Below are 25,013 nucleotides of genomic sequence, written 5' to 3'. Positions count from 1 at the left end.
GGTGACGGTAGGGTCTTGAGGATCAGTGATCCACACTTTCCACTGTGCTCAGTCACTTCAGTCGAATCTGACTCTTTGCGATCCCACGGACTGTAGCCCGTCAGGCTCCTCTGTCCACGGGATTTCCCAGGCAAGATTCCTGGAGTGTGTGCCATGCTCTCCTCCAGGGGGTCTTCCCCAGCCAGGGATCAAACCTGAGTCTCCCGCATCTCCTGAATTGCAGGCAGATTCTTTACCGCTGAGCCAGTGGGGAAGCCCACACTCAACAACAGAGTAACATTATTTCATCCAAGAACCAAATGCACAGAAACCGTATTATTCATGTTGAAGTGAAATTTGATATAAATTGGCTCTTTCCTGAACCGTTTTCCCAGAGGAAGCTTAGTTTCACAAAGACATGGGCGCTCACCTGTAACATAGTCACGTGGATACCCGGGGACAGTCTCAGGGCAGCCCTCCAGGATGTCTCTAATTTGACTTCCTCTTTGCTTTTAGGAAAGCATTCCATTTACAGCAGGATGGGCAGGGCCCCTCAAAACCAGTGATTCTGGAGAAGAGTGTAAGTTTTCTTCTCTTCAAATACGGGTGTGTTGAATCGTTAAAATTCGTGTCCTTCACCTCCTCTAAACTCCAGAACAAGCTGATCACAGTTGCAACTTCAAAAAAAGACATTTTAGTGCAGCGTTGGTGGTATAGTGCTGAGCACAGCTGCCTTTCAAAAAAAGACATTTTAAAGAAAATGTTGTTCTTTGCTCTTTGAATTCTCATTTTATCCTTCTTGGCTGGGTGGAGTATATATGTTCTCAAAGTTGCCACTGAAACCTTCCTTTCTCTTCTGCCCTCCCCCATCAACACTGGGGGGCCTTCAAGCTCCCACACCTTCCCAGATACACCTCCGTTGTAACATATAATGATAACAACACTGATGGAGGTTATTAATTGTAGAGTCCTTCCTGTTGTAGAGTCCTTCCTGGAAGCCAGCCACTATTCCTGAGGTCTTCTCACACATTATCTTGATTATTTGTCACAAATGTCCCAAGACTTAGGTGACATTAATTTTCCCGTGTTACTGATGAGAACACAAAGTCCGAGGTTAAGTGCCTTTCTCGAGCAGATCCAGTTCAGAAGGCGCAGGACCCGTGTTCAGGTTCTGGGCCACGTGCCCCACATATGTGGGAACAATAGTGCAGACACCTTGGTTTGTCTGCCTAGTCCTCCGGCCTCTGAGCTCCTGGAAGGTTGTTTAACTCTGTAAGGTCTGGGCCTGGCAGCCCAGAGCAGGTGCTTCAGTCCTTACTGAAGGGGTGAATGGAGGGACGAAGGAATGGTGGGTGGCACGTGGTTTGCACAGAGGAGGGGAGGGCAGGGAAAGTTTCTCCCAGAAGACCATTGACCCAGGTCTTACAGAATGAGCAGGAATTTTCTTAGCAACCCAAAAAGCACATTTTCCCCAGATGTCTTTTTTTGCTTTGTTTGATTGTTTGTTGCCAAAGGGCTGATTAAATTGGTTCTCATAGAAGAAATTGTCACAAGTAAAGTTGTGTGCTGTTAGCAGAGAGCTCAGAATCCCAGGTTCTCACTCCTGTGGATGTGCTGCAATGTGTTTACAATTACACGTGGCCTAGATGACCAGGCGTTTGTCTTTGTGTAACGGCGTCTTGATATTTCCAAGAGTCTGAGAAAGGAACCCTGAAGAGCAAGCATCAGAGCATCGAGTTCCTTCGGGGTCATGGGAGGAGGGTTAGAGGTCTGATAGAGGCAGGAGATTTACAGCACTGACCCCAAAAGGTGATAAACACTAGACAGGCTGTTGAAGAGCCCCAAGCAGTGAAAGAGGAAAAGGTGCTGAAGAAATTCAGGCGGTTCCAGGAGACCAGGAGGACCCCGGAAAGAGTTAGAGCTGTTCCCAAGGGGAAGGGTGCCTGACAGCTGCCCCGAGAGGGCAGGGATGGATGAAATGGCCAGTATTTGCCCCAAGAGCACCATTAGCAAGACCAACACTTAATCATTTTTTCACAGCACTGGTTTTCAGAAAAGCCTCTCGAAGAGATTTCCACTTGTTCCCCGCTTTCCGAATTCAGCTGAGCCTGAGGGGCTGAGCCGTCCACCCGCCTCCAGGTCACCCTGCCTCTGAGCCACCTCCGTCTCCCGAGACTGCTCCCGTGGGCTGAGCTGACGGGCCGGGCCTCCCAGCAGGAAGCCCAGAGTCCTGTCCTTTCACAAGGCGCACCTCGAGGCCGGGAACTGCTGAGCGGCTGCAGTCACTGCCCGCTGAGAGCCAAGGACGGGACCATAGCGTCAAACAGGCGTTTCTGCACCGTGTCTGAGAGTGGACAGGACGTGGAGTGAGGGAGCGGGATAGGGAACCAGGGAGATACATAATCCCTGCTCCGAGAACGTCAATAAAACAACAATCTGGTTTCAGAGGAGAAAGAGAAGCCACGAGACACGTTGAAAACAGCCCCTAATTTATGGTCCTGAGTGAAGGCACTGGATGAATTACAGAAGTTTGGTCACAGGGAGTTATTCCAAGAGGGGGAGTTTCCAAGGAGGTTATGGGAATTCGACTAGGCCATAAAACACGAGGAAGATTATTTGCAGAACAGAAAGTGGGAGCCCGTTCAAGAGAGAAGAAAGGTCAGGAGTAAAGATGCGATGGTGGGAACCAAGTTTGGACGATGTGAGGTACAAAGAGGGACCAGCCCTGGCGGGGATGCTGAAGGATGCTGGAAGTGGTGGGGTGTAAAATCGGATAAATTCAAGCGAGGGCTAGATTACGGATTAGATCGTCCAGCTTCTGTCTGAAACCCAGCCAGAGCAGGGAAGAGTCATTTCATAATAACCCGATTTGAGCTGGCACCACGCTGTACTCTAAATTATTTTCAATAGATTGTGATTTTCCATGGGCTGCCCATCACTCTGATTAAAGGGTTCCCTTCCACCAAAACAGTAGCACCTTTCTTTAATGATGATTTTATTTGACTGAGGGAAACACCTCAGTGATATTCTCAGACTTATTCTTTCCTATTGGAACTCAAACTAATACAAACTGCTCCTTGTTCAAGATGTTCCTTTTTTTTCCTTTAAATTATATTGTTAGGGCAGGAAATTTTGTTGAATAGGTCTGGTTGGGGGGTTGGTTTTTCTCTAACTTATTAAAGGCACATATTCTTTAACCTGATTTTTTATTTCTGCTAATTAAAAATTTCTCTAGGCATAGTTCTGGGTTACCAAGTTTTGCTTTAAGCATCTTTTTTTTTCCCCAAAAAACTTCATTTGAATCTTTCTAAAGTTCTTTTTTGTTAATTGAGGATTTTTCAGGCCTGTGATGCTCTCCCCCCTTTTTCTCAAAGGACCAAAGGCATGTTTTGGTCTGAGGAGGTTCAAGTTTAATCAGATTAAGTCTCCCTTCTCCAAAAACTGAGCAAATTCCCTGGATCAGCACCACGAAAAAGATTCTTTGAGGCAATAGACTAATGAGGCTATCATTCATCATCTTCAAGTATGTAAAATTAAGAAAGGCATTTGCTCACTTTTTAAAATGTCCCAGTTATGCAAATCATGATAAAATAGACCAGGATGGGGATGAAAACTGTTAGCTGCTCAGTCGTGTCCAACTCTTTGCAACCCCATGGACTGTAGCCCGCCAGGCTCCTCTGTCTATGGAATCTCCAGGCAGGATCACTGGAGTGGGTTGCCTTTCCCTCTCCAGGGGATCTTCCCGACCCAGGGACTGAACCCGCGTCTCGTGTGTTGCAGATAGATTCTTTTCCGTGTGAGCCACCAGGGAAGCCCCGAGATGGAAGTGATCGGAGCATTTCTGTGGTTAGAGCAATTTGTTTTCAGAGTTAGGGAAGCCGGAAGTTTCTGAAGGAGGACCATCAACTACCCAGGGAGAGTCACCCCCTCAGGACACGGGAAGCCCACTGGCTCAGGCGCCTGCTGACCAGGGCCCTCCCGTATCTCTTTCACCACGATCTGGGCCTTCGCTGATGTTGAGCTATCCTGATGACCGCAAATGTGCCATGAATAGAACTTCATTTAATCTTAACATCAGCAGGAAGGTTCCTGACACTTGATGGATGCTAAGGCCCAAATGAGTTAAATGATTTACTCAGACTCATCACTGATTTTCCTCCAAAAGATTATCTTGGGTTTCTATTTCCTCATTTATAAAACACAACACCTGGAGATTTTTTCAGCAGACTACCTACCTGAATATCTTAGAGATGTTAGCGTTTCTTAATTATAAAATAGAGGTTTGAAACAGATAGCATTATATATAGATCCACTCCAGTATTCTTGCCTGGAGAATCCCATGGACAGAGGAGCCTGGCGGGCTATAATCCATGGGGTCACAAAGAGTTAGGACCGACTGAAGCAACGTAGGACACATACATGCAGTTGTATAACTTTGCAGAAATGCAAGTTTTTCACGAGACAGACTATTTCCAGGTAACTCTGGAATGTTTTGAACATTTCCAGGGAGACTATGAAAAATGTAAATGTAAATCTTGTAAACAAACATTGTTGTATCTGCTCTGGGGCCCCCATGGAATCCAGAATAACCTATTTGTTTTTACGATTAAGTCCTGTGAATGCTAAAGATACTCACAGTGGGCAGTATGTAAATTATTCTAATTTGCAGCTTCCTGAGGGTAGTGGTCCTATATGTTTGAACTGGGATAATTCCACCACTACTTAAATTACCAAAGTAAATGTCCTTGAATTATAGTAACCAATATAAGCATCTTGCCTGGAGAATCCCATGGAGAGAGGAGCCCGGTGGGCTATAGTCTATGGGGTTGCAAAGAGTGAGACCTGACTGAAGCAACTTAGCACACACGGATGCCACTTAAATAAATAGATGCTCTTGAATTATAGTAACCAATGTAAGCATCCCTATTTCACACTGTATTTGCAGAGCCCTACGTGATGACTTTAAGCTTCCCAGTCACCGCGTGGGGTAAGCTCAGGAGGTCCAGGTTCTGTGTCACTGTGCATCATCCGTCTCCTGCCTTGGGACAGTAATGGTGGGTGTTTGGCTGGCAGGGGTGGGCTCCTCCCATGTGCACCTTTGTACAGAGGTGTTCTGCGATGTAAGGAGCCTGGGGGGCTCTTCGTGAGCATCACACAGGCAGGTGCCTTTCCAGAGGGCAAAGCATTTGAGTGGCTCCCTGTTCAAATAAAATATCTGGGGAGGGAAGAGCTGGCTGGGTCCTGTGTGTTGACTCACATGGCCTTGTGGGCTGGAGTGGATTTGATGAGGACACCAACCTTGGTCCAGTTCCCTTTTCAGGATTTGTTCACGGATGTCCTCATCAAACCAGCCCATCCTAAAGGAAGTCAACCCTGATTCTTCATTGGAAGGACTGATGGTGAAGCTGAAGCTCTAATACTTTGGCCACCTGATGTGAAGAGTCGACTCATTAGAAAAGACCCTGATGCTGGGAAAGATTGAAGGTGGGAGGAGAAGGGAGCGACAGAGGATGAGATGGTTGGATGGCATCATCGACTGGATGGACATGAGTTTGAGCAAACTCCAGGAGTTGGTGATGGACAGGGAGACCTGGCGTGCTGCAGTCCATGGGGTTGCAAAGAGTCGGACATGACTGAGCAGCTGAACTGAACTGTCCTCATCCCAATGGTCATGGATTGCAGTCACAATGACCAGCTCCTGCTGAGTTCTCCCAGTTCAAAGTGAGGTCCAGGTAGGTCTTGATGCTGTCTTCCAACCAGGCCGTGCTCTCTTCCTGACAAGTAAGCCGAGTGTCACCTGGATAGATCAGGCACTACCCGTCACCTATGTCCAGTTCGCTTTTGCATTTGTTTTACAGTGCTATCTAATTTGTCGACTCAGCCAAAAAGAATTTGAGCACCTGCAATGTGTTATGAACTTTGAAGTTGACAGAAGAGAAGAGGATGCTATATTCTGTTTGAATACTGCTTTCTAAGTATAGAAAAGTATAGATCTTGAAAGCACACATTAAGACATAAGTATAGTATGCGATGTGGAGAAGGCAATGGCACCTCACTCCAGTCCTCTTGCCTGGAAAATCCCATGGATGGAGGAGCCTGGTGGGCTGCAGTCCATGGGGTCGCGAAGAGTTAGACATGACTGAGTGACTTCACTTTCACTTTTCACTTTCATGCATTGGAGAAGGAAATGGCAACCCACTCCAGTGTTCTTGCCTGAGAATCCCAGGGACGGCGGAGCCTGGTGGGCTGCCGTCTATGGGGTCACATAGAGTCGGACACGACTAAAGTGGCTTAGCAGCAGCAGCATAGTATGTGATGAACCATAGGAATCCATAGCCGAGAATATGCCAATTAGAATTTTTGCCACACAAATTCAGAGTATGTTCTTATAAACAAAAGCAGGTAGACTTTATAGCATTTGGTGCACGGGCAATGCTGCCATCCTTGATTTTGTACATGGTAGTGTGGGACAAGCTTCCCAGGTGGCTCAGTGGCGCAGAATCTGCCTGCCAACACAGGAGATGTAGGAGACTCTGGTTCCATCCATGATTTGGGAAGATCCCCTGGAGGAGGAAATGGGAACCCACTCCAGTATTCTTGCCTGGAGAATCCCATGGACAGAGGAGCCTGGAGGGCTACAGTCCATGGAGCTGCAAAGAGTCAGACACGACTGGACACATTTTGTGTCAGATTTTTATGGGCAGTAATGTGCCATTGGAGTGAGACAGCTTAAGTGCATTTGAGGGACTCCTGTATCATCATCCTCTTCCACTGGCATTTATTGAAGGCAGGAACTGTAAATCATGCTTATATACTTTATATAGAGAAAAAGATGCATGCACGTTTTCATGTAAACAATGCTGAGGCCATTTTTTTAAATCTACAAGAAAATTGGTGCTCCTATATAATAATTTTGAAACTTAGTGTCTCAAAAATGTTAGTCAATCTGTCGTCTCCAACTCTTTGTGGCACTTTGGACTGTAGTCCGCCAGGCTCCTCTGCCCATAGGATTCTCCAGGCAAGAACACTGGAGTGGGTCGCCATGCCCTTCTCCAGGGGATCTTCCCAACCCAGGGATTGAACCCACGTCTCCTGCATTGCAGGCAGATTCTTTACCAGCGTCTCAAAAGGAGTATGAAAACCGCTCTGTCATTCGCCCAAACTCATGAAGACCTTAAATCCTTTGTCAATGGGTGAAACGTGAAAAGCCCCCTTCAGCTTGCCCCTAAGTGTTGCCCAGTGTCCTAAAAACATCACGGACTCCTTCATTCGGGCAGAGGCAGAAGAAACAGTATGTTCTGGGAAGCTAGGTATAAGTGCTTCCGGAAGGATTAACTTCTTTTACTTGGAAACTAGCAAATGGACGCTCAGTTTTTAATTGTAAATTTTAAACTTTCCATCACAGTCAGTTGTGCTGATGTTAGTCAAACCTAATCCAGGCATTGACTCAAGAACCTGCTGATGGAGTAAAAAAAAAAAATACATGGAAACTCGTTAACAAGAAGCTCAGTTATCTGCATTTCAGCAAGTCAGGCCGGAGTGTCACGTTAATCTGCTGAGCTCAGGCAGCCCAGAGCCAGAGGAGACCGCCTCCTCTCCTTCGCTGTTAATATTTACAGTTGGAAGCAATACCTGGCTGCGATCTGAGTGCTGTGCCTCCAAAGGCAGTTGTTGGCTTGATACCTTATTTTCTGACACTGCAAAGCGAGGAAACAGCTACCTTCTTAATCATCGCCTGATAACGTTGTGTTAAAACCAGAGGGTAGCACAAGGGCTGTTTCATGCAAGCAACAACCCTGGGAGATTTTTCTGTGTTGCTTTGTTTTTTGATAGACATGCTGGGCTGTTAAAAGCATAGGACTGAAAGTTGTGAATTAGGGGTCCCTTTCTTTGTTCTTCCACTAAATTTTTCAGCGTCTATGCAGGCACTCTTTAGAGAGACAGCTTTGCTCCCAGATAGCCGCCGTGTGCCAGGTGCCTTCCTAGAACTCACAGACAAAATGCTTCCACCCATCAACCTACTTTGTCGGAGCTTATTCTGTCGTGCAAAGTCCTAAAAAATTAGACCAACACTGGTAAGCAGAGAAGCGCTGCTGATTATGTAAGCACTGTCCATAGCAAGAGATCTGAATATAAAATAACTATTATTACTCATCTCTCAGTGGGTAAATATGTTGAATAAGGGGAACTTAGTTGAAATTCAGGGTAAACTTAGGGTTATATCTACACAGTGCTCGAACCAGGATGCATCTGCGTATAAGTGAACAAACCTGGACGATTTGGATACCAGATCTGCTGCTTAAGCAATTCATTACTTGGGACAAATTGCTTAAAAGATCTTTTAATTAAGGGCAACGATCTCTGTATCCTTAGACAATTGTGAAGATTAAACTGAGACAGCATGGCAGAGGCCAGGGACATATTAAATCCTCAGGTTTTAATTACTTTTCCTTTTTCCCCTGCTTCCCACCTTTCAGCTGGAGAAGGAAATGGCAACCCACTCCAGTATTCTTGCTGAAGAATCCCATGGACAGAGGAGCCTGGCTGGCTACAGTCCATAAGGTCACAAAGAGTCAGACGTGACTGAGCAACCGAGCAGGCACACCCCACCTTTTTGTTCCGAAGTATCAATATTTTACAGCTGATCTCATTGTAGAAAATGGACTGGATATTGAACAGGTGAATTGCCTGGGTGGAATGCACAAATAATCAACAACCTAGTCGTCACGTTTGTATTAGAAATAATAGATTTATTCCACGTTCCTAAGACCAGGGAAAGAGCCCTACAAAACAGTAGCAAAGAATCATTAATATAAGAGAACAATGAAACCAGTGGGTAGAGGGCCAGCCTGTGAGAAACTGTCAGGATGAAAATGCCTCCTAACACGGAGGTGATTCCTCCCCAGGTCTGCCTCACAGAGGAGCGCTGGGCTGAGGTGAGCCGTGTTGTGACTTTTTCTTGTTCCGGAGTCGTAGCTACTCCTGGAGTCGTTAAATCAGAGCAGATGGCTTCCTTTTACACCCCGCACCGTCAGTGGAATGTAAATGTTTCTCCTCACAGCAGCAAGAGTCCCGAGGCTGTGTGTTTAATCTGCGCTCTGCGAGCAGAGTGACCCTGAAAAGAACACGGGTGCAGAGCCAGCCTTTGGAGGGTTGGCAGCCGTCCTCGTAAACAGAACCGGGGAGGATTTCACAAGCCTGGTGACTAATCACGGTTTGCTTCCCGGGGCTCTTAATAGAGCCACGTCCCTGAGGACAAGTCATCTAAATGGTGGTGGAACAGAAAAGTTATAGACTCAAGGGAACTAGTCTTTAAGGGAGGGAGAGGAGTGTTAGTCTAGGGTCTGGGAAAAAGAAGCAAAGAGACTGAAGACGCTTAGTTTACAGCCCGAATTCTCAGTTCTCAATCTCTTTGGGGGTTTAGCAAACAAGTTTTCCGTATGTTTCAGATTATTCAAGTTAGTAAGGGGGATAGTCTTTGGGCAATTACTCCAAACTTCAGGGGAAAAAAAATGAATGTAAATAATTAAAACTTCAATATGACATAGAATATGAGAAAATACAGCATCAACAAAGACAATCCAGAGAAAAGTTTTACACTTTTGGAATATTAGCAGGAAATTATTGAACCAGAATGCAATTAAATAAATTAGCTGGGTTATCTTATTTCTTCTTTAAAAGGTCTCTGAACTGGGTAGGCAGCAGAGAATCTGATCTCCATTTTATTAAAACGTCACTAGAAATTAGTCAGTGGTAACAGGAGGGGAGGGCGTGATCTGCCCTTTGAACCCTCTGTAGGGAAGGCAGAGAGCTTCTCAGGCAAGGATCTCCTTGATTGTTTCAAAAGGTGACACAGGCTTGTCGAAGATCATAATTACTGTGTCCAGACATGTTGTTGTTCAGTCGCTCAGTCGTGTCCAACTCTTTGTGACCCCATGGACTGCAGCATGCTAGGCTTCCCTGTCCTTCACCATCTGCTGAAGTTTGTTCAAACTCATGTCCACTGAGTCGGTGATGCCATCCAACCATCTCATCCTCTGCCACCTCCTTCTCCTCCAGGCTTCAGTCTTTCCCAGCATCAGGGCCTTTTCCAATGAGCTGGCTCGTCACATCAGGTGTCCATACACTTGGAGCTTCAAAAATATAAAGTAACCATCGCAGCTAGAATCTGACCTCATTTTATAACGGGCTGTTAGATTCTATACTCTCTTAATACATAGAGACAGGCTCACTGTGGTTCAGCAAGGCTTTTAGTTGTTGTTGTTTAGTTGCTCAGTCACGTCTGACTGTTTGTGACCTCAAGGACTATAGCCCACCAGGTTCCTCTGTCCATGGTATTCCGCCGGCAAGGATACTGGAGTGGGTTGCCATGCCCTACTCCGGGGGATCTTCCCAACTCAGGTATCAGACTCGGGTCTCCTGCATTGACAGGTCAATTCTTTACCACTGAGCCACCGAGGAAGCCAGGGTTTTTAGACTAAGTGTTAAATGCTGTTAGACTTTATTTTTGTCTCTCCAAGAAGGAAGACTGTCCATGCCTCAATATTAATTTAAGCAGATCACTATCCCCAGATGCATTTGGGTGCATTTAGGTAGACTATTAGCAATGTCAGACATAAGATTTTTGTGTTCATGTTTGTGTTTTAATTCTGCCATTGGTAAAACCTATAGAACTTTACCAAAAGGCTTTTTTGGAATCTGAAAGCTTGACTTCTGAAAGAACTCTGTGTTCTGAAACTAAATGCTACTTGAACCAGCCTTCCCAATATGAAGGTTTCTATCTTCGCTGGAGGTAAGATACCCTGGTGTTTTAAGTGGCAACAAGCTCAAAGATTTAAGAATGCTTGCTTCGGATCTGGCCAGCTTCAGCGTGGCAGGCTTCTTGCCTGTTTAGACATAGCAATTCTCAAGTGATTTCGAAGGGAGAAGCTATGCCCCGAAAGACTTCTCATTAAAGCATGCAATCCAGCTTTCATCTTCTGTGAGGCCAACTCTGAAACTGAAAGTCTGGTCAGTTGATGTAAACCAACAGTGACAATAGAAATAGCTACTTCTGAGATTATTTAAGAGAAGTTACAGGACATCCATCCACGAAACACTGGAAGGTAGGGTTTTTATTTCTATGTTTGCTTTTTAAAATAAGAATAGAGTAAATGGCACAATAGATTATATAAACAAGGCCTTCAATGACAAGCTGTCAGAGTTAAAGTGATGTATTTCACACGGGTGACTTGACGCCACTCTTTATCACCTACACAGGGGGAAGCCAATTTGAGTCTGATCAATAAAATACAGCCTCCAGGGCTGGGCCTGGGGCACAGCTGACCTCGTGAGGCAGAGCCCAGTGACTTGGCACCCACCTCTGCCGGGACCCCACAGGCCCTGGCCCCGGTGCCATCTGGGGGAGGTCGGACATTTAAGCTCCATTTGATGAATAAACGCGGATGTGGGTATGTCAGAGGAGGCGTGGCAGTCCGTCTTCGCGCTCCACTAATTTAATGCGGGTGTGAGGCATCAGTGGCGCTGGTTATTCTGAAGCTGGATTTACTGCCATCTCACAACTGTTGAAAATTAAACTACATGTGCTGCAAGTTAGGGGTTTCCAGGGTATCTCATTATAGAGGCTGTTTTCTTTTTCATTTTTTTTTTTTTCAGAGGCTGGAATCTTTGCTGCATTACAGAGGGAGCGATTTGAATGTCGACTCGGACCAAATAGCTTTCTGATAAGTTGGCCATAAATCCTCAGCAAAATAAGCTTGGTGTTCTCAGCGTATCTGTTAGCTTTTTGATCATTTTTATGGCTTTCCTTTTGCTGGTCAAATTATCCTTATACGCCCCTAAAGCCCCCCTGACATGGATTAAGCCGACACAAACCAATAGACCTTCATTACTCTAGCAACTGGTTTTGATTTGCGGGCAATAAATATGGTGACATAGACTAGATTACCTCTGCCAAAAAAGAAAGGACATGTGATAAGCCATAAGCATGTAGGGGATTCAGCTCTCTCTTTTACTGCCTAATGTGAGAATGAATCAATAGCAGCTTTTCACCAACTGAAGAAAGTTGGTAAGAAGGACATAATCTGAGTGCGGAAGGGGCCCAAGGTAAAGCCTTTAGATAGCATCACCGACTCCATGGACATGAATCTGAGCAAACTCTGGGAGATAGTGGAGGACAGGGGAGCCTGGCATGCTGCAGTTCACAGCGTCATAAAGAGTCAAATACAACTTAGTGACCGAACAACAACAGCTTTTAGGTTAAGAAGGATGGTGCCAGGAGATGGTGAGAAAGACCATGAACGCCCACCACGTGCCTGGCACTATGTTAGGTTCCGGCAGGGGGTGGTTAGGGCCAACTCCATGATGAAACTGGCGTGTGATGTGATCCATGAACATCTCAGTGTCTGGAAGGGGAGATAAAACCATTGATGGGAACAAGATTTACTGGGCAGTAAAATTATAGCAGAGAGAGAAATCAACAAGACCTGAAGTAGTAGAGGAACAAACAGTGAAAGAAGCAAGATCTGCAAACTGGGGGTTTAGAGGAATTACTTTCACCATAACCATCATTTTTAAAAATATTACTTTTCCAAGATTTGGGGGAAAAAAATGAAAGTCAAAGAAAATCAGGAAAAAAAAATGCTGTGAACACACGCATGCCCTTCACCCAGTTACAGCCACTTTTTTAGGGTTTTGCTCCCTTTCTCACCTCTGGGTACATAGGTTTTTGCCCTTTCTTTAGAATGCAGGGTGCAGATGTTGTAACATTTTGCTTGCATGCTAAGTCACTTCAGTCGTGTCCAACTCTTTGCGACCCTATGTTTACCACTAAATATTTCAGCAAATGTCTCCAAAGAAATAGGACTTCCTTCTGCAACTGCATATACTAATGTGAGTGTGCTGGCCCTCAGTCGTGTCTGCCTCTTTGTGACCCCGTGGGCTGTAGCCTGCCAGGCTCCTCGGTCCATGGAACTTTTTAGGCAAGAATACTGGAGTGGGTTGCCGTTTCTTCCTCCAGGGTATCTTCCTGACACAGGGATTGAACCAGAATCTCTTGAGTCTCCTGCACTGGCCGGCAGATTCTTTACCACTGCGGCCATCTGAGAAGTCCATATTACTAGAACAACATTCAAGAAGTTGACCATCTCATATACTACCCATGTTCAGATTTCTCTAATTGTCCCCAGTTGCCCTTTAGATTTATTTATTTATTTTGATCCAGGATACAGTCCGTTGCATTTAATTGTCATTTTAGCATCATTTAACCTCAGAAGTCCCCAGGCCCTTTTAACTTGTTTGCTGGATATTCTCTTGCTTTTGAGATGTTGTGTAAAATCAACTGGCATACTTATCAGTCACCTTCTAAAAATCTATGCTGCTACTGCTGCTAAGTCACTTCTGTCGTGTCCGACTCTGTGCGGCCCCATAGACGGCAGCCCACCAGGCTCCCCCGTCCCTGGGATTCTCCAGGCAAGAACATTGGAGTGGGGTGCCATTGCCTTCTCTGGAAAATCTATAGACAATAGCAAAAAGAAGGGGTAGAAAGAAATTTAAGTCCTTCTGGGTCCTACAAAACCCTGGTCAGCAGAGGACTCCTGGCATGTGAGGCTGATGCGATTCTGATAAGAGGTGTAGGTCAGACGCGCTGGGAAAGAACCCACAGAGAATATATAGAAATTGCTCTTGCGATTCTGGCCTCCGCTTCGCTGAGGGAGGGGAGAGACGCTTCCTGGAGCAGACTCGGGGTGGGTGACATCTTCCGGACCCGTGACCGCTGCTTCTCTCACGGGGGGCTCTGCAGAAGCCAGAAGCACGGCCCCCACCAGCCTCCCAGGCGAGCAGGAGAGGCTGCCACCTGCTCCCCTTCTCGAAGGATCTGTTTCCTTCTGCTTTCGGCGCCTTTCCTTACCTCGTTCTCCTCGCAGCTACCTTTAAGAAGACTGGGAGATGTCAGGAAGTCCACCTTCTCCCCCTTTTCCTTTCTTTGGCCCTGGCCTCGACCAGAGCCCCCCTCAAGTGAACTGCGGTGGTCTGTGTAGCCACCCCCGCCTGGTACCATCACTCCACGGTCAGCTCTAGCAAGACAGTGCCCGCACCTTTGGGTTCTGCGTGTCCAGGGCCCAGTGACGGAGAAAGCATCAGTAACCACACATGAGCGCGTGAATGAGCGCACGAACAGCTGCGTGCACGAAGGTCCCCCCCCAGCAGAGCTCCTGGCTGCAGAGAAGTCTTCCCACCACTGGAAAGGATGGAATTGATGAGTTGGACAGAGCCATGGACACAAGTGGGTGAGTCGGGAACGACTGATCAGCCACTCTGTGCAGAGCACTGCACTTTGCGTGTTGGAAAGTTCCAGAGGAAACAGATTCCCATCTTTGCAGGTCTGAGCGGAGGGGTGGAGGGGGCCTAACCCTTCGTGATCAGGGCGGCACGTTCAAGTGCACGGGGCAGGTCACGCAGGGCAGGCGGGGTCACAGGTCTTCTCAATACTGCTGAAGCCCCTGGCTCTGCTGATGGAGACACAGGTCCCGGAAGGGGGGCCCCGAAGGGTCCCCAGGGGCAATGCAGAGGGCAGCCAAGCCCAGGGGTGCTCTGAATAGAGGAAGGGTCTGCAGAAGGGGTCAGGGAGGAGGTTCCTATTCAAAAAAGGGCTGGTCACTTTGCCGGAGAGCAAGGTGCTAGGGCGGCTGCAGCTGATTCCTTGACCAGGAAATGGAAGCAAATTTTTAAAATAAAACGTTTATAAAAAACATTTATTTATTTATCTTTGGCTGTGCACGCAGGCTTCCTCTAGTTGCAAGTAGCGGAGGCTACTCTTCCTTGCGGTGTGAGGGCATCTCATTGTGGTGGCCGCTCTTGTCATGGGACACGGGCTCCAGATCATAGCTCAGCAGTTGTGATCCCCGGGCTTAGTTGCTTCGCAGCCTGTGGGGTCTTCCTGGACCAGGGGTTGAACCTGTGTCTCCCACATTGGCAGGCAAATTCTTTACCCCTGGACCACCAGGGATGCCCCCAGAGAGCTGTGACTTAAAACTTGGCAGTTTAAATCTGACACGGTTAGTACTGATGTGGTTAGCCTCATAAGCCTCCCACCCAGATAAGCAAGCTCATTGTTTTGTTTTTTTTCTTTCTGTAGCTGAATGGTGTAGATTCTAGGGCCAGAAGGATTTGCTAGAGAACAGTTTAAGCACCCATCTAAAAGTGTCTTAAACCAGGTTGTGACCATGGGGATGAACGAAAGGGAAATCCCAGTGGAAGGCCAGGCAGCTGGATTCTGAGCGGACCTGAGCAAGGGAATGAAGATGGACAGGGCAACCGACTGACAAACTCAAGTGTGAGCAACTCACCCCAAGTCTTTGGTTGGAGCCCACTGTTCTCTGGAATGCAGAGATAGAGAGAGGAGAGAAAAAAGGAAAGGAAGTTTGACTGTCCACCCAGGTTTTCTGAGAGCAAAATGGGCCACGACAATGTCCAGGGGGTCACCTACCAGAGACAAAAAGACTGTTCAACACGTAGGAAAGGATTACTATTATTTTTTTTAAAAAGATCTCTCATTGCTCTTGCTTCTGTCACCTGACGACGTTCCCGTCCGGGCTCCAGGGACGGGAGAAGCTGGGAACAGACGGGTTGTTTGTGGTTGATTCCACAGAAAGGAAGAGTCAGCAAGTGTCTTCAGGTCCCCTTCACCCCTTGACCATGTGGTTCCCGATCTGCCCCCTCGGGTCTGCCCGTAGCCCCTCCGAGGTGCACCCACCCTTCAGCAGAGTCAGAGAGCGGCCGCCTCGTCCTCCACGGGACACAGGCTGGGGTGGGGGCGGTCCTCCTGCTGGACCCCAGCGGGGAAGCTCTGTGTGCTGGGCCAGCCTTTCTGCCCAGTGGCACTCGCAACGGGGTCCCTGGGGGACAGAGGCCAGTCCAGGTGCTGGGGAGGCAGAAGAATGGGGCTGCCCCTGATGGAGCTTCCACTCTTGGAGGAGGGACAGCCCTGACCTGTGTATGTGTCATGGGGCATGACGTGCCGGGATGGATGAAGCTGGCAGCAGTCAACGAGGGCGACCAGCGAAGGCGACAGGAAGCGACGATCCCCACCTATCAGCCAGGCATGTTTCCCTGCCTACAGCATCTGGTGACCCCGACCCTGAGCAGACAAAGGGCCGCGATTATCTGCACGCAACAAATTTGCAGCAACATCATGAAACCTGAGTTGGGGCCACTGGGATTTGGTTCTTACATGAGGCAAAGAGAGAGAAGTTTTATTCACAAGGCCTTGCGTTCCAAGGAAAACAATTATATCACTGAAACCACCTGCTCAAGGAGAGAGAAATATGAAAGCAGGGTCTCCAGACTCCTAGCTGCATCGATGCTTCTGCTGAAAATCTGGCGTCCTCATCGGAAAGAGCCTGTGGGACATCAGGAGACGGATTCCAGGCCCAACCCTGGATGGACGGGGCGGGGCCTGCTGGCTCCCCACCGAACTCCAGGTGCTGCTGGGCTCACTCAGAGGATGTGTTCAAGGACCGTGTGCTGAAGGCAGGAATATCTGTGTCCCTCTATGACCACTGGTCACAGCACCCCTCAGATCTCAGCGTAAGGATGTGGCTGTGCTGTGCTTAGATGCTCAGTCGTGTCTGACTCTTTGCAACCCTGTGGACTGTAGCCTGCCAGGCTCCTCTGTCCATGGGATCCTCCAGGCAAGGATACTGGAGTGGGTTGCCGTGCCCTCCTCCAGGGGATCTTCCCAACCCAGGGATCTTCTGTCTCCTGAATTGGCAGGCGGGTTCTTTACCACTAGCACCACCTGGGACACCCCGTCAGCCATGGACCCACACCAAACTTCCACAGGAGGTATTCCAGCATCTTCGACAGGGCCTGATGTGGAAGTCATGTCTGAAGTTCCCCAGGACAGCTCCCCCAGTGCGGCGGTGCCCTGAACCCCCTAATGTAGCTCCATGTGTCCATCCCAGGCTGTCGAGGGGCCGCCCCACCCCACCCCGTGGAGGTGTGAGGGACTGTCATTACTCGGTGTGAATTGGTTTGAAAGACTCCATCGATCCCTCTGAGAGCCTGTGTGTTTTCTGGAGGAAGCAGCAGATGAAGAGGTGGGGGCGCCAATGAGAAGATGCCTTTGGGCTTCAGCTCAGGTGCCCCCGAGAGCCCCCTGGTGCTGGTGGCCGTGGGCTGCCTGGAGGGGGTCACCCCGCCGTGTGGCCGCCGGCCTCCCCAGTCCTGAGCCTTTTACAAGGTGACGGAAGCCCTGCTGGGTGGTCCACTCCCTGGGCCTGGATGCTGCCCAGGCCCCTCTTTCGGCTCCTCAGTCCCGTCTCTACCCCCTCCCCCCACCACCCTTATAACTGTAAAGTGGACAGTGTATTTGTGGTTGAAAATTGGCCGCTGCAACAATATTCATTTTAAAAACAGAGTTCTGGCACATATTCAATATTACTATGGAAACGGCTGTTTCTAGCAACTCACTGATAAGAGATAGTTCAAGGACCCCGGTCTGTGTGGGAGGGTTTTCCAATCCACCAAATAGAAGACCTGCTTGTTACAACAGTAACTCACAAGGACTGCACTCTCTCTTTGTTTTTTTGTTTTTTGTTTTTTAATTTGAACGGTGAGAATTAAAGAAATGTCCTCATTTCACTTTAGATACATAGATGGAAGGTAAATATTATAACTGGCTTTATAAAAAACATAGTATCCTTAAAGTGTTTTTCTCATTAATAATGGTCATAATAGTACCTGATGTATCATTATGTACTTGTGTAACACTACACACACACACACATACACACACATTTCAGAAGCTCACAAGGAAGCTGGAATATAACCCATGAGCAGCTGCACATCTGAACATTTTAACTCGTCATCTTCAACTGTCTCCACATATTTCCACACAACTGGCATATAGACTGGATTCTAAGAAGGATTTGGGGACTTCACTCTACCCTAGTGTTTTTCAGGAGCCAATTTCTAAGTCCCATCATTTCTACTTTTTTCAACCACAAACGTACTTGAGAAAAAAACGCACCTAGGTGGGTAACCCCAACCTTAGTCCTAGAATTTCCTCTCTTCAAGTCAAAACTCTAACATGTTCACCACCTTTCACTTGGAAATAGGAGGTCAAATTTCCTAAAATATCCCATTGTTTTCTAGGCTCCTTCTGCTTTGTTTATTGTTTTCACATTTTTCCATATTGGCCCTAAATATTATGACAGGCAGATTCTGGGGCTGAGGACAGAAGGGGTCTTGTTTCTTTTCCTTTCCAGACAAGCCAGTTCATCCTGTGTTTTCAGAGTCAGATGAACTGTCCAGCAGTCAGCTAGCCAGGGGGCAGTCGGCCCCGCTGGCCAGACGGCTTGGGCCCCGGCCAGCTCCAGGGCAGCACCCGCCCCACCCCACCCCAGCCCCCAGCTCCTAGGCTGGGCACTCCGTCCTGACATGACCCCAGAGTGGGAGGCATCTGATGGGTGATCCGACACCCAGGCAGGACCTGGGAAATCAGCCGGGGAAGGGTCACTCTGGGGTGAGAAACAGGTGACCACAGGACTGAGCTCCCTTCTGGGCCTGCCCTCGGAGAAGCTCTGCACGCCTGGCTGTTTTCTGTGTCGCAGAGCGAGTCTCAGACACACAACTGTCGCCCCCGCCTCACAGGTGGGTAGACAGCAGAGACGCGTGGAGGACACAGTAGCAAAACTGGATTCAAACCCACTTCTGGTTGTTTAGCGAGCACATTCTGTTTCCAGCCTCCCCTCAGAAGAGTCACAGTTAGAATTCCTCTTCTGGAATTCAAGGGAAAAAGATTCTGATGTTTCCAGTGTGTTTCAGCCTAGCCCCAGGCAAGACGGTTCAAGGGAAGTTTTGGCCGTTTCTCTCAGAATGCCAGCGTGCACCCTTCCTTGGGTCTCATTCAGCCACAACCAGTCGGGGATTCACAATGAATCTTCTACAGGGGGAAAAAACGAAGCACTGATTTATTTTATTCTGCAGATAGGAAGTTCAACTCATCACTGTTTAATTTGATCACATATAAAGTGTACATTTCATATAAAGATGTGCATTTCATACATTTCATCAAGAGGATGTACATTTCATAAACAGGATGTTAGCATAACAATACAGGTTGCAGTGTAAGCCATGTAAAAAGTAATTTTACATGAAAGTTTTGGTTTGGAATCTGTCTTTTCTGACAAAGGTTATTCAAAAGCGCAGCGTTAGAAGCACAGCCCACTGAAACAGGCCTGGCCTGGCACTCCCGCTGTTTCCAGGACGGTCCGCGCTTGGCGGCCTCGTCAGTCCCCGTGTCCCAGCAGTTTCCATTATCAAAGGATCCATTCCAGGACTGTGTATTTTAAGCTCAGCTGAAGAATAGCAGAGCTAATAAGGCCTCTCCACCATGGGAATTCAAAGAAAAGGGCCTTCCAGAAGTGGTTTCAAACCCCGAGGCCCTCAGCTCCCCTCCAGAGTTTAGTGTTAGGCCAGCCGTTTCAGCCAGCGCTTTCTCTGGAGCTCGGAATTTCAATCTTAGGTTTGTAGGTCGGCTCCCGGGTCACACCCCGAGGAATCGGAGTTCCCGTTCATCTTTCAGAGTGAAGTCAAGTCAGGGGGGGCACACCGCCTTCGCTGCGGCTCACATCTTCGTGTGCTGAGCACCTCCTCAGCAGGGAAGGACGTGCTGATCACACTGGCGGGGCGCATGGCCCTGCGGGGGAACAGGCTCAGCCTTCCCGCTCCGCACACGCCGGCGGGCTGGGTGGGGGGCCGCTCACCGCCCAGAGCTGGCCCTTGCACTGTCCGCATTGCTGAGAGCGCAGAGCCTCTACAGAGAAGAGCCGTGGTTCCCTGCAGGTCCCGAGATGAGTGGAGCGGACCAGTCCTCTGCTTCTTCCAGAACTCGGGTTCCAGTGAGAACTCAGCGCCTACACCCGCCATGCCCCCTCCCTCTGGCTGCAGGGCGGCGGGTGAGAGGGTCTGGGCGGCGTCAGCTTACCCCGTGCGTGCAGTGCTTCTCAGGCCAAATGGGACAAGGCCAGAAAAGTTGAGAAAACAGAGGCAAACCCAGTGATTTCTCCCTTCTCCGTGTGGGTGTGGCCGCTCCCAGCGCCCCCACCAGCAGAACAGCCACTTACTCCCAGAGACCATGCTGCTTACTGGCTAGATTAGGAGGATCCAGCAGCTAGGAAGGAGAGTTATTGCAGATGGAGAGGTCCCCAGAGAACACCAGGGGCCCCATCTGCCCTTCCGAGTCCCAGACTCTTGAGCTTTCAAGGCCACATCCACCACCCTCTCCATCTTTCCCGGCAGTCCACGGTCACTGTCGCTGATAAAGGATGTCACTGCCAGAGCCGGCGGCCAGAGGACTGGCCCTCGCGTTAAGGTGAATGATTTTTCTCAAGAGCAACTGATTTCAGTGAAACTCTACATGCTTTTCTCCAGTAACTGGGAAAGCTGCCAAGACCCACGATTTTAGACAGTAACGTGGAGAGGAGGCAGCAGTTATTTCTTTCTCTCTAATGGCACCGCGCACCAGAATGTTGTCCAGGAAGCTGACACGCACCTTCTCCAGCCTGAATCAGAGTCTTCCTGTGTATCTTCTCTCTGTGAACAAGATCCCAGCTCCCGTGCGATTTCCTGGTGGCTCAGAGGGTAAAGAATTGGCCTGAAATGCAGGAACTTGGGTTCGATGGCTGGGTTGGGAAGATCCCCTGGAGAAGCGCATGGCAACCCACTCCAGTATCCTTGTCTGGAGAATCCCATGGACAGAGGAGCCTGGTGGGCTACAGTCCATGGGGTGGCGAAGAGTCACGACTGAGCGACCAAGTGGCACTTTTCATTTCCTGTGATGACCTTCCTTATCCTCTCTCAGCTCTTCCCCAGCCAAGAGGTGACTCCTCCACCAAAGTCTCTCTCCACCTTGTCCCTTTGAGTCTCACTCCGCTGGTAAACTTAGACCCAAATCATCTCATCTCGATAAATACAATAAACTCCTATTTCCTCTATCTCCAACCCCACCTTCATGCCCATCACCCTCCACCCTGTTACCAGAGCCAAGTTAATAAAACACAGATCTGATCATATTATGCTCTTACTCAAACACCTTCACAGGCTCCCACTGACCTCAGGACCAAGACTGAATTTTATTGTGGCTTTCAGATTTCTGGTTAAGATTCATCTACTTTAGAGTCCCATCTCTCACCAACTTTTTAAATCCTTTACCGCTCATATGTACACATTCATGGACAATACCTTTGGTCATGTCAGATTTCTTCCTGTTTCTCCAGTCTCTAAGGACTTTTGTGTACTCTTGCGCTTTTTATTTCAAATTGTTTCATCCAAGTAGAATTTCCTGCTTGAAATATTTGAATGCTCATTTATCCTTCAAAAGGTAATCACATGCTTCACTCCGCTATTACTCTACCTACACCCCATGTAGATCATTGATGACATTACTGTGACACGTGTTTGCGATATATTGTGATTATCTATATATGTGTGCATGTGTGTTTATGTGTGTCCTCCATTTGCCCATGTCCACAATCTGAGCTTCAGATATCAAACTTTGGCTTACCTTTTATTTTTATTTCCTAGCCTAGTTCAATGTTTATAGCAGATAGTCAATAAGTATTGTTGATTGAAGAAACTAATGAACCACACTTGAACAAGTGAATACAAGACATAGTGAATACAAGACAATATTATGAAGAGATACAGTATTATAGGAATATATTAACTATATAATGATTTAAACCAAAGCACAGTGAACAACAACAACAACATACTCACAAAGGAAAGCAAAAGTGTTAAACATTCCCTGGGATATGAAAGTAACAGAGATCGCACTTATAATGGTAACTTGGTTAGGTAACAGGGGATGGGTCCTAAAGGAAGCTAAATGAGAAGGCAGTCTACTCCCCCTTTGCTTACCCTGACAGAAATATTTCTTTGAAAGCCTGTTAAGAATTCACATAGCAGCTGTGTCTTGTCTTTACTATTTCTGTGCAATCTAATCAGTTTCTTCTACCCACTGACAAAAAGTGCTTGGCAAACACATTGCAGTCAACATCAGAGAAAGCCCTCTGTCCGAGGCCCGCCCAGGAGAGTCCAGGACCCAGCTCCTCCAAGAGGGGCTCTCCCCACAGTTTCCCGTTTCTAGAGGTCTGGCTCCCCATGGAGCATGAGTGTGTTCACAACCGTTCAGTTGTCACATCGAATCCAAATCAAAGTGCTGAGTGTGGAAACCAGAGCCTTGCAGCCCATCCTTTGTCTTGGATCTTTCCCATGAGACCCAACTGATTTAATTTGCTTCATTTCCCAAGAAAGGCTGTAAAACAGTCTTTCAGTGCAAAATCAGAACTTTTTGCACGAGAGTCAAAAGACTGTGAACAGTCAGATCCTGTAGTTGCAAAACTATTTTCCAAATATGCATGTGGGTTTGGGCTTCCCAGGTGGCGCAGTGGCAAAGAATCCCCTGCAATGCAGGAGACCCAGGAGACACAGGTTTGATCCCTGAGTTGGGAAGATCTCCTGGAGGAGGAAATGGCAACCCACTCCAGTATCCTTGCCTGGGAAATCCCATGGACAGAGAGGTCCAGCGGGCTACAGCCCATGAGGCAGCAAAGAGTCGGACAAGGCAGAGTGACTGAGCACGCATGCATGGCTATGTACGGGTTCATCCTTTAGCCTTGATGTCAGATGAATGATCCCAGTCACTGAGACTAAGACACACGGTAAGCTCAGTAGACGTTTGTGCCTCACTTCCTGGCTCCAGACCTTAAACTCTAGAGACATGGCCCCATTCTTATGATCTGGGAATAAGAACGCCTGACTGTCCCTACATTTCTAGGCTTTCTCAGGCATGGTTGGCACCTGTGCTCTGCTTGACTTTCATTCCAGGGTAGTTGCTTGTCCTGGGCATTCTCTGCGCTGTAACTCACATCACAATTATCTCCATCCTTACAGCTGGCAGATAACTTGCTCTCGGACGTCTTCGCCGCCATCGGTTCAGTGACATTAGCCTTGTTGCTGATCCTCTTTCTGGCAGTGGTGGCTTCTGTTGTCGCCTCCAACAAAAGGGCAACCCAGGGCTCCTACAGCCCGAGCCGTCAGGAAAAGGATGGCTCTCGTGTGGAGATGTGGAGCATGATGGATGCCCCTGCAGCGGAGAGGCTGATCTAGGACCACCCTGCCTCTGGAGGAAGAGATCCATGCACCATGAATGAGACACTTGCCCCTGAGTGTTCTTCTAATGCACCTGGAGACATCAATTCACAACCGGGACCATGTTGAAACTGAAGGAAGAACTCCCTTGACCACCATACGGATGTTCATAGTGGTTCAAGTTGAAATCATTGTTTTGTTGTATTATATTAGCCAATCACAGAATGATGTTTCTTGTGCCAATAGTTTTAGCCTCATAATTTAGCAAGAATGCCTGCCAAGGACGTGTCTTCTGGGAAAAGCTCCAGTGTCTGACTTCTACAGTCTTTACTCTGTGCAACCTGGGGACGGGTTTTTAGTTTGCCCATTCACTGGAAACTGCATCATTTCACACAGAAACTACAGAAAAAGTAGGTACATTTCTCCCTCTTCCTATCAGGTGGTGAGAGGTTTTAGTTTGTACCAATGAAGAGATGCACATGGTTTGTCCTTCAGTCATGGATTCGAGAAAGTCATGGGAATAGCCTGTGGTTAAAAAGCAATCGAATGTCCACAAATAAAAATTGAAATGTGACTGTTCCTCTTTCTGAGTATTTTTTGCTTATGTGACATTACATGTAACAAAAGTAACCTTCAGGAGCATTTGAAGAACCTTTGAACTAACTCACCTCTAGCGTTACATTTCAAGTCCTTGCTCTTTATAAGGTTCTGCTTAAGGTCAAAACACTTCCCGAGACAGAAAAACAAGTTAAAAGGAACACTGGGATTCTCTGACCTAAAAGACCAAGCTCTTTCCTTTCAACTGCTTTTTGATAAATCAGTGTCAGACGTGACCTTGTCTGAAGGTAAGAGCGGCCGAGTACGGTACACACACTTCAAGGAGCGTATGTGGTATGTTTGTGCGCATAATATAGAAAGATACGTTTTAAAATAAACTTGAGAATGTATGGGGGAAACGTCAGTGAGAATGAAATTAGATTAAGTAGTTTTAAAATGACTGTGTGGAACAAAATGGAATAGAAATCTACAAGTAAGGTATATAAATACATGAAATAAAAAAATTTAAGAAAATTTTAAAAAAGGAGCATGTATATAAGACTGTGAGGTATAGAGGGAAAATAGTGAGCCTTGTATTTATGTATTTTTTTCTTCTGAAGATTTAATTAGAATTTAGCATGTTGTGAAATGTATATATGCTAGAGAGGATGTGGAGAAAAGGGAACCCTCTTGCCCTGTTGGTGGAAATGTAAATTGATACGGACACTATGGAGAACAGTATGGAGATTCCTTTAAAAATTAGGAATAAAACCACCATATGACCCAGCAATCCTGCTACTGGGCATATACCCTGAGAAAACCATAACTGGAAAAGACACATGAACCCCAATGTTCATTGCAGCACTATTTACGATAGCCAGGACATGGAAGCAACCCAGATCTCCACTGACAGACGAATGGATAAAGAAGTTGTGATACGTATATACAATGGAATATTACTCAGCCATAAAAAGGAGTGAATTTGAGTCAGTTCTAGTGAGGTGGATGAACCTAGAAAGCCTGTTATAAAGAGTGAAGTAAGTCAAAAAGAGACAAGTATCATATATTAATGCATATATAAGGGATCTAGAAAAATGGTACCGATGAACCTATTTTCAGGGAAGGAATAGAGGCTCAGACATAAAGAACAGACTTATGGATGCAGCCGGGGAAGGAGAGGGTGGGACGGATTGAGTGAGTAGCATTGAAACATATACATTAGCATATGCAAAACAGACAGCCAGTAGAAATTTACTGTATGATGCAAGGAGCTCTGTGAACAACCCAGAGGGGTGGGAGGGGGTGGTGGGGGGAGGAGGGAGGTTCAAGGAGGAGGAGAC

General features: G+C 47.4%; 1 protein-coding gene across 1 annotated transcript in view; it reads left to right on the top strand.

The window, feature by feature from the left end:
* The window catches only part of CRB1 (crumbs cell polarity complex component 1), a 153,887-nt gene extending 130,187 nt beyond the window's left edge, over positions 1-23,700 (top strand). Inside the window, exon 12 of the mRNA XM_043485819.1 lies at positions 22,939-23,700. Within this exon, the coding sequence (XP_043341754.1) occupies positions 22,939-23,154 (216 nt within the window). The 3' untranslated portion in view covers positions 23,155-23,700. The remainder of the gene's footprint in view (positions 1-22,938) is intronic.
* The last annotated feature ends 1,313 nt before the right edge of the window (positions 23,701-25,013 follow it).

The sequence above is a fragment of the Cervus canadensis genome, chromosome 13, assembly GCF_019320065.1.
Source record: "Cervus canadensis isolate Bull #8, Minnesota chromosome 13, ASM1932006v1, whole genome shotgun sequence".
NCBI lineage: Eukaryota > Metazoa > Chordata > Mammalia > Artiodactyla > Cervidae > Cervus > Cervus canadensis.
The sequence above is the reverse complement of the archived record's forward strand: the minus strand, read 5'-3'. Positions and strand labels throughout refer to the sequence as shown.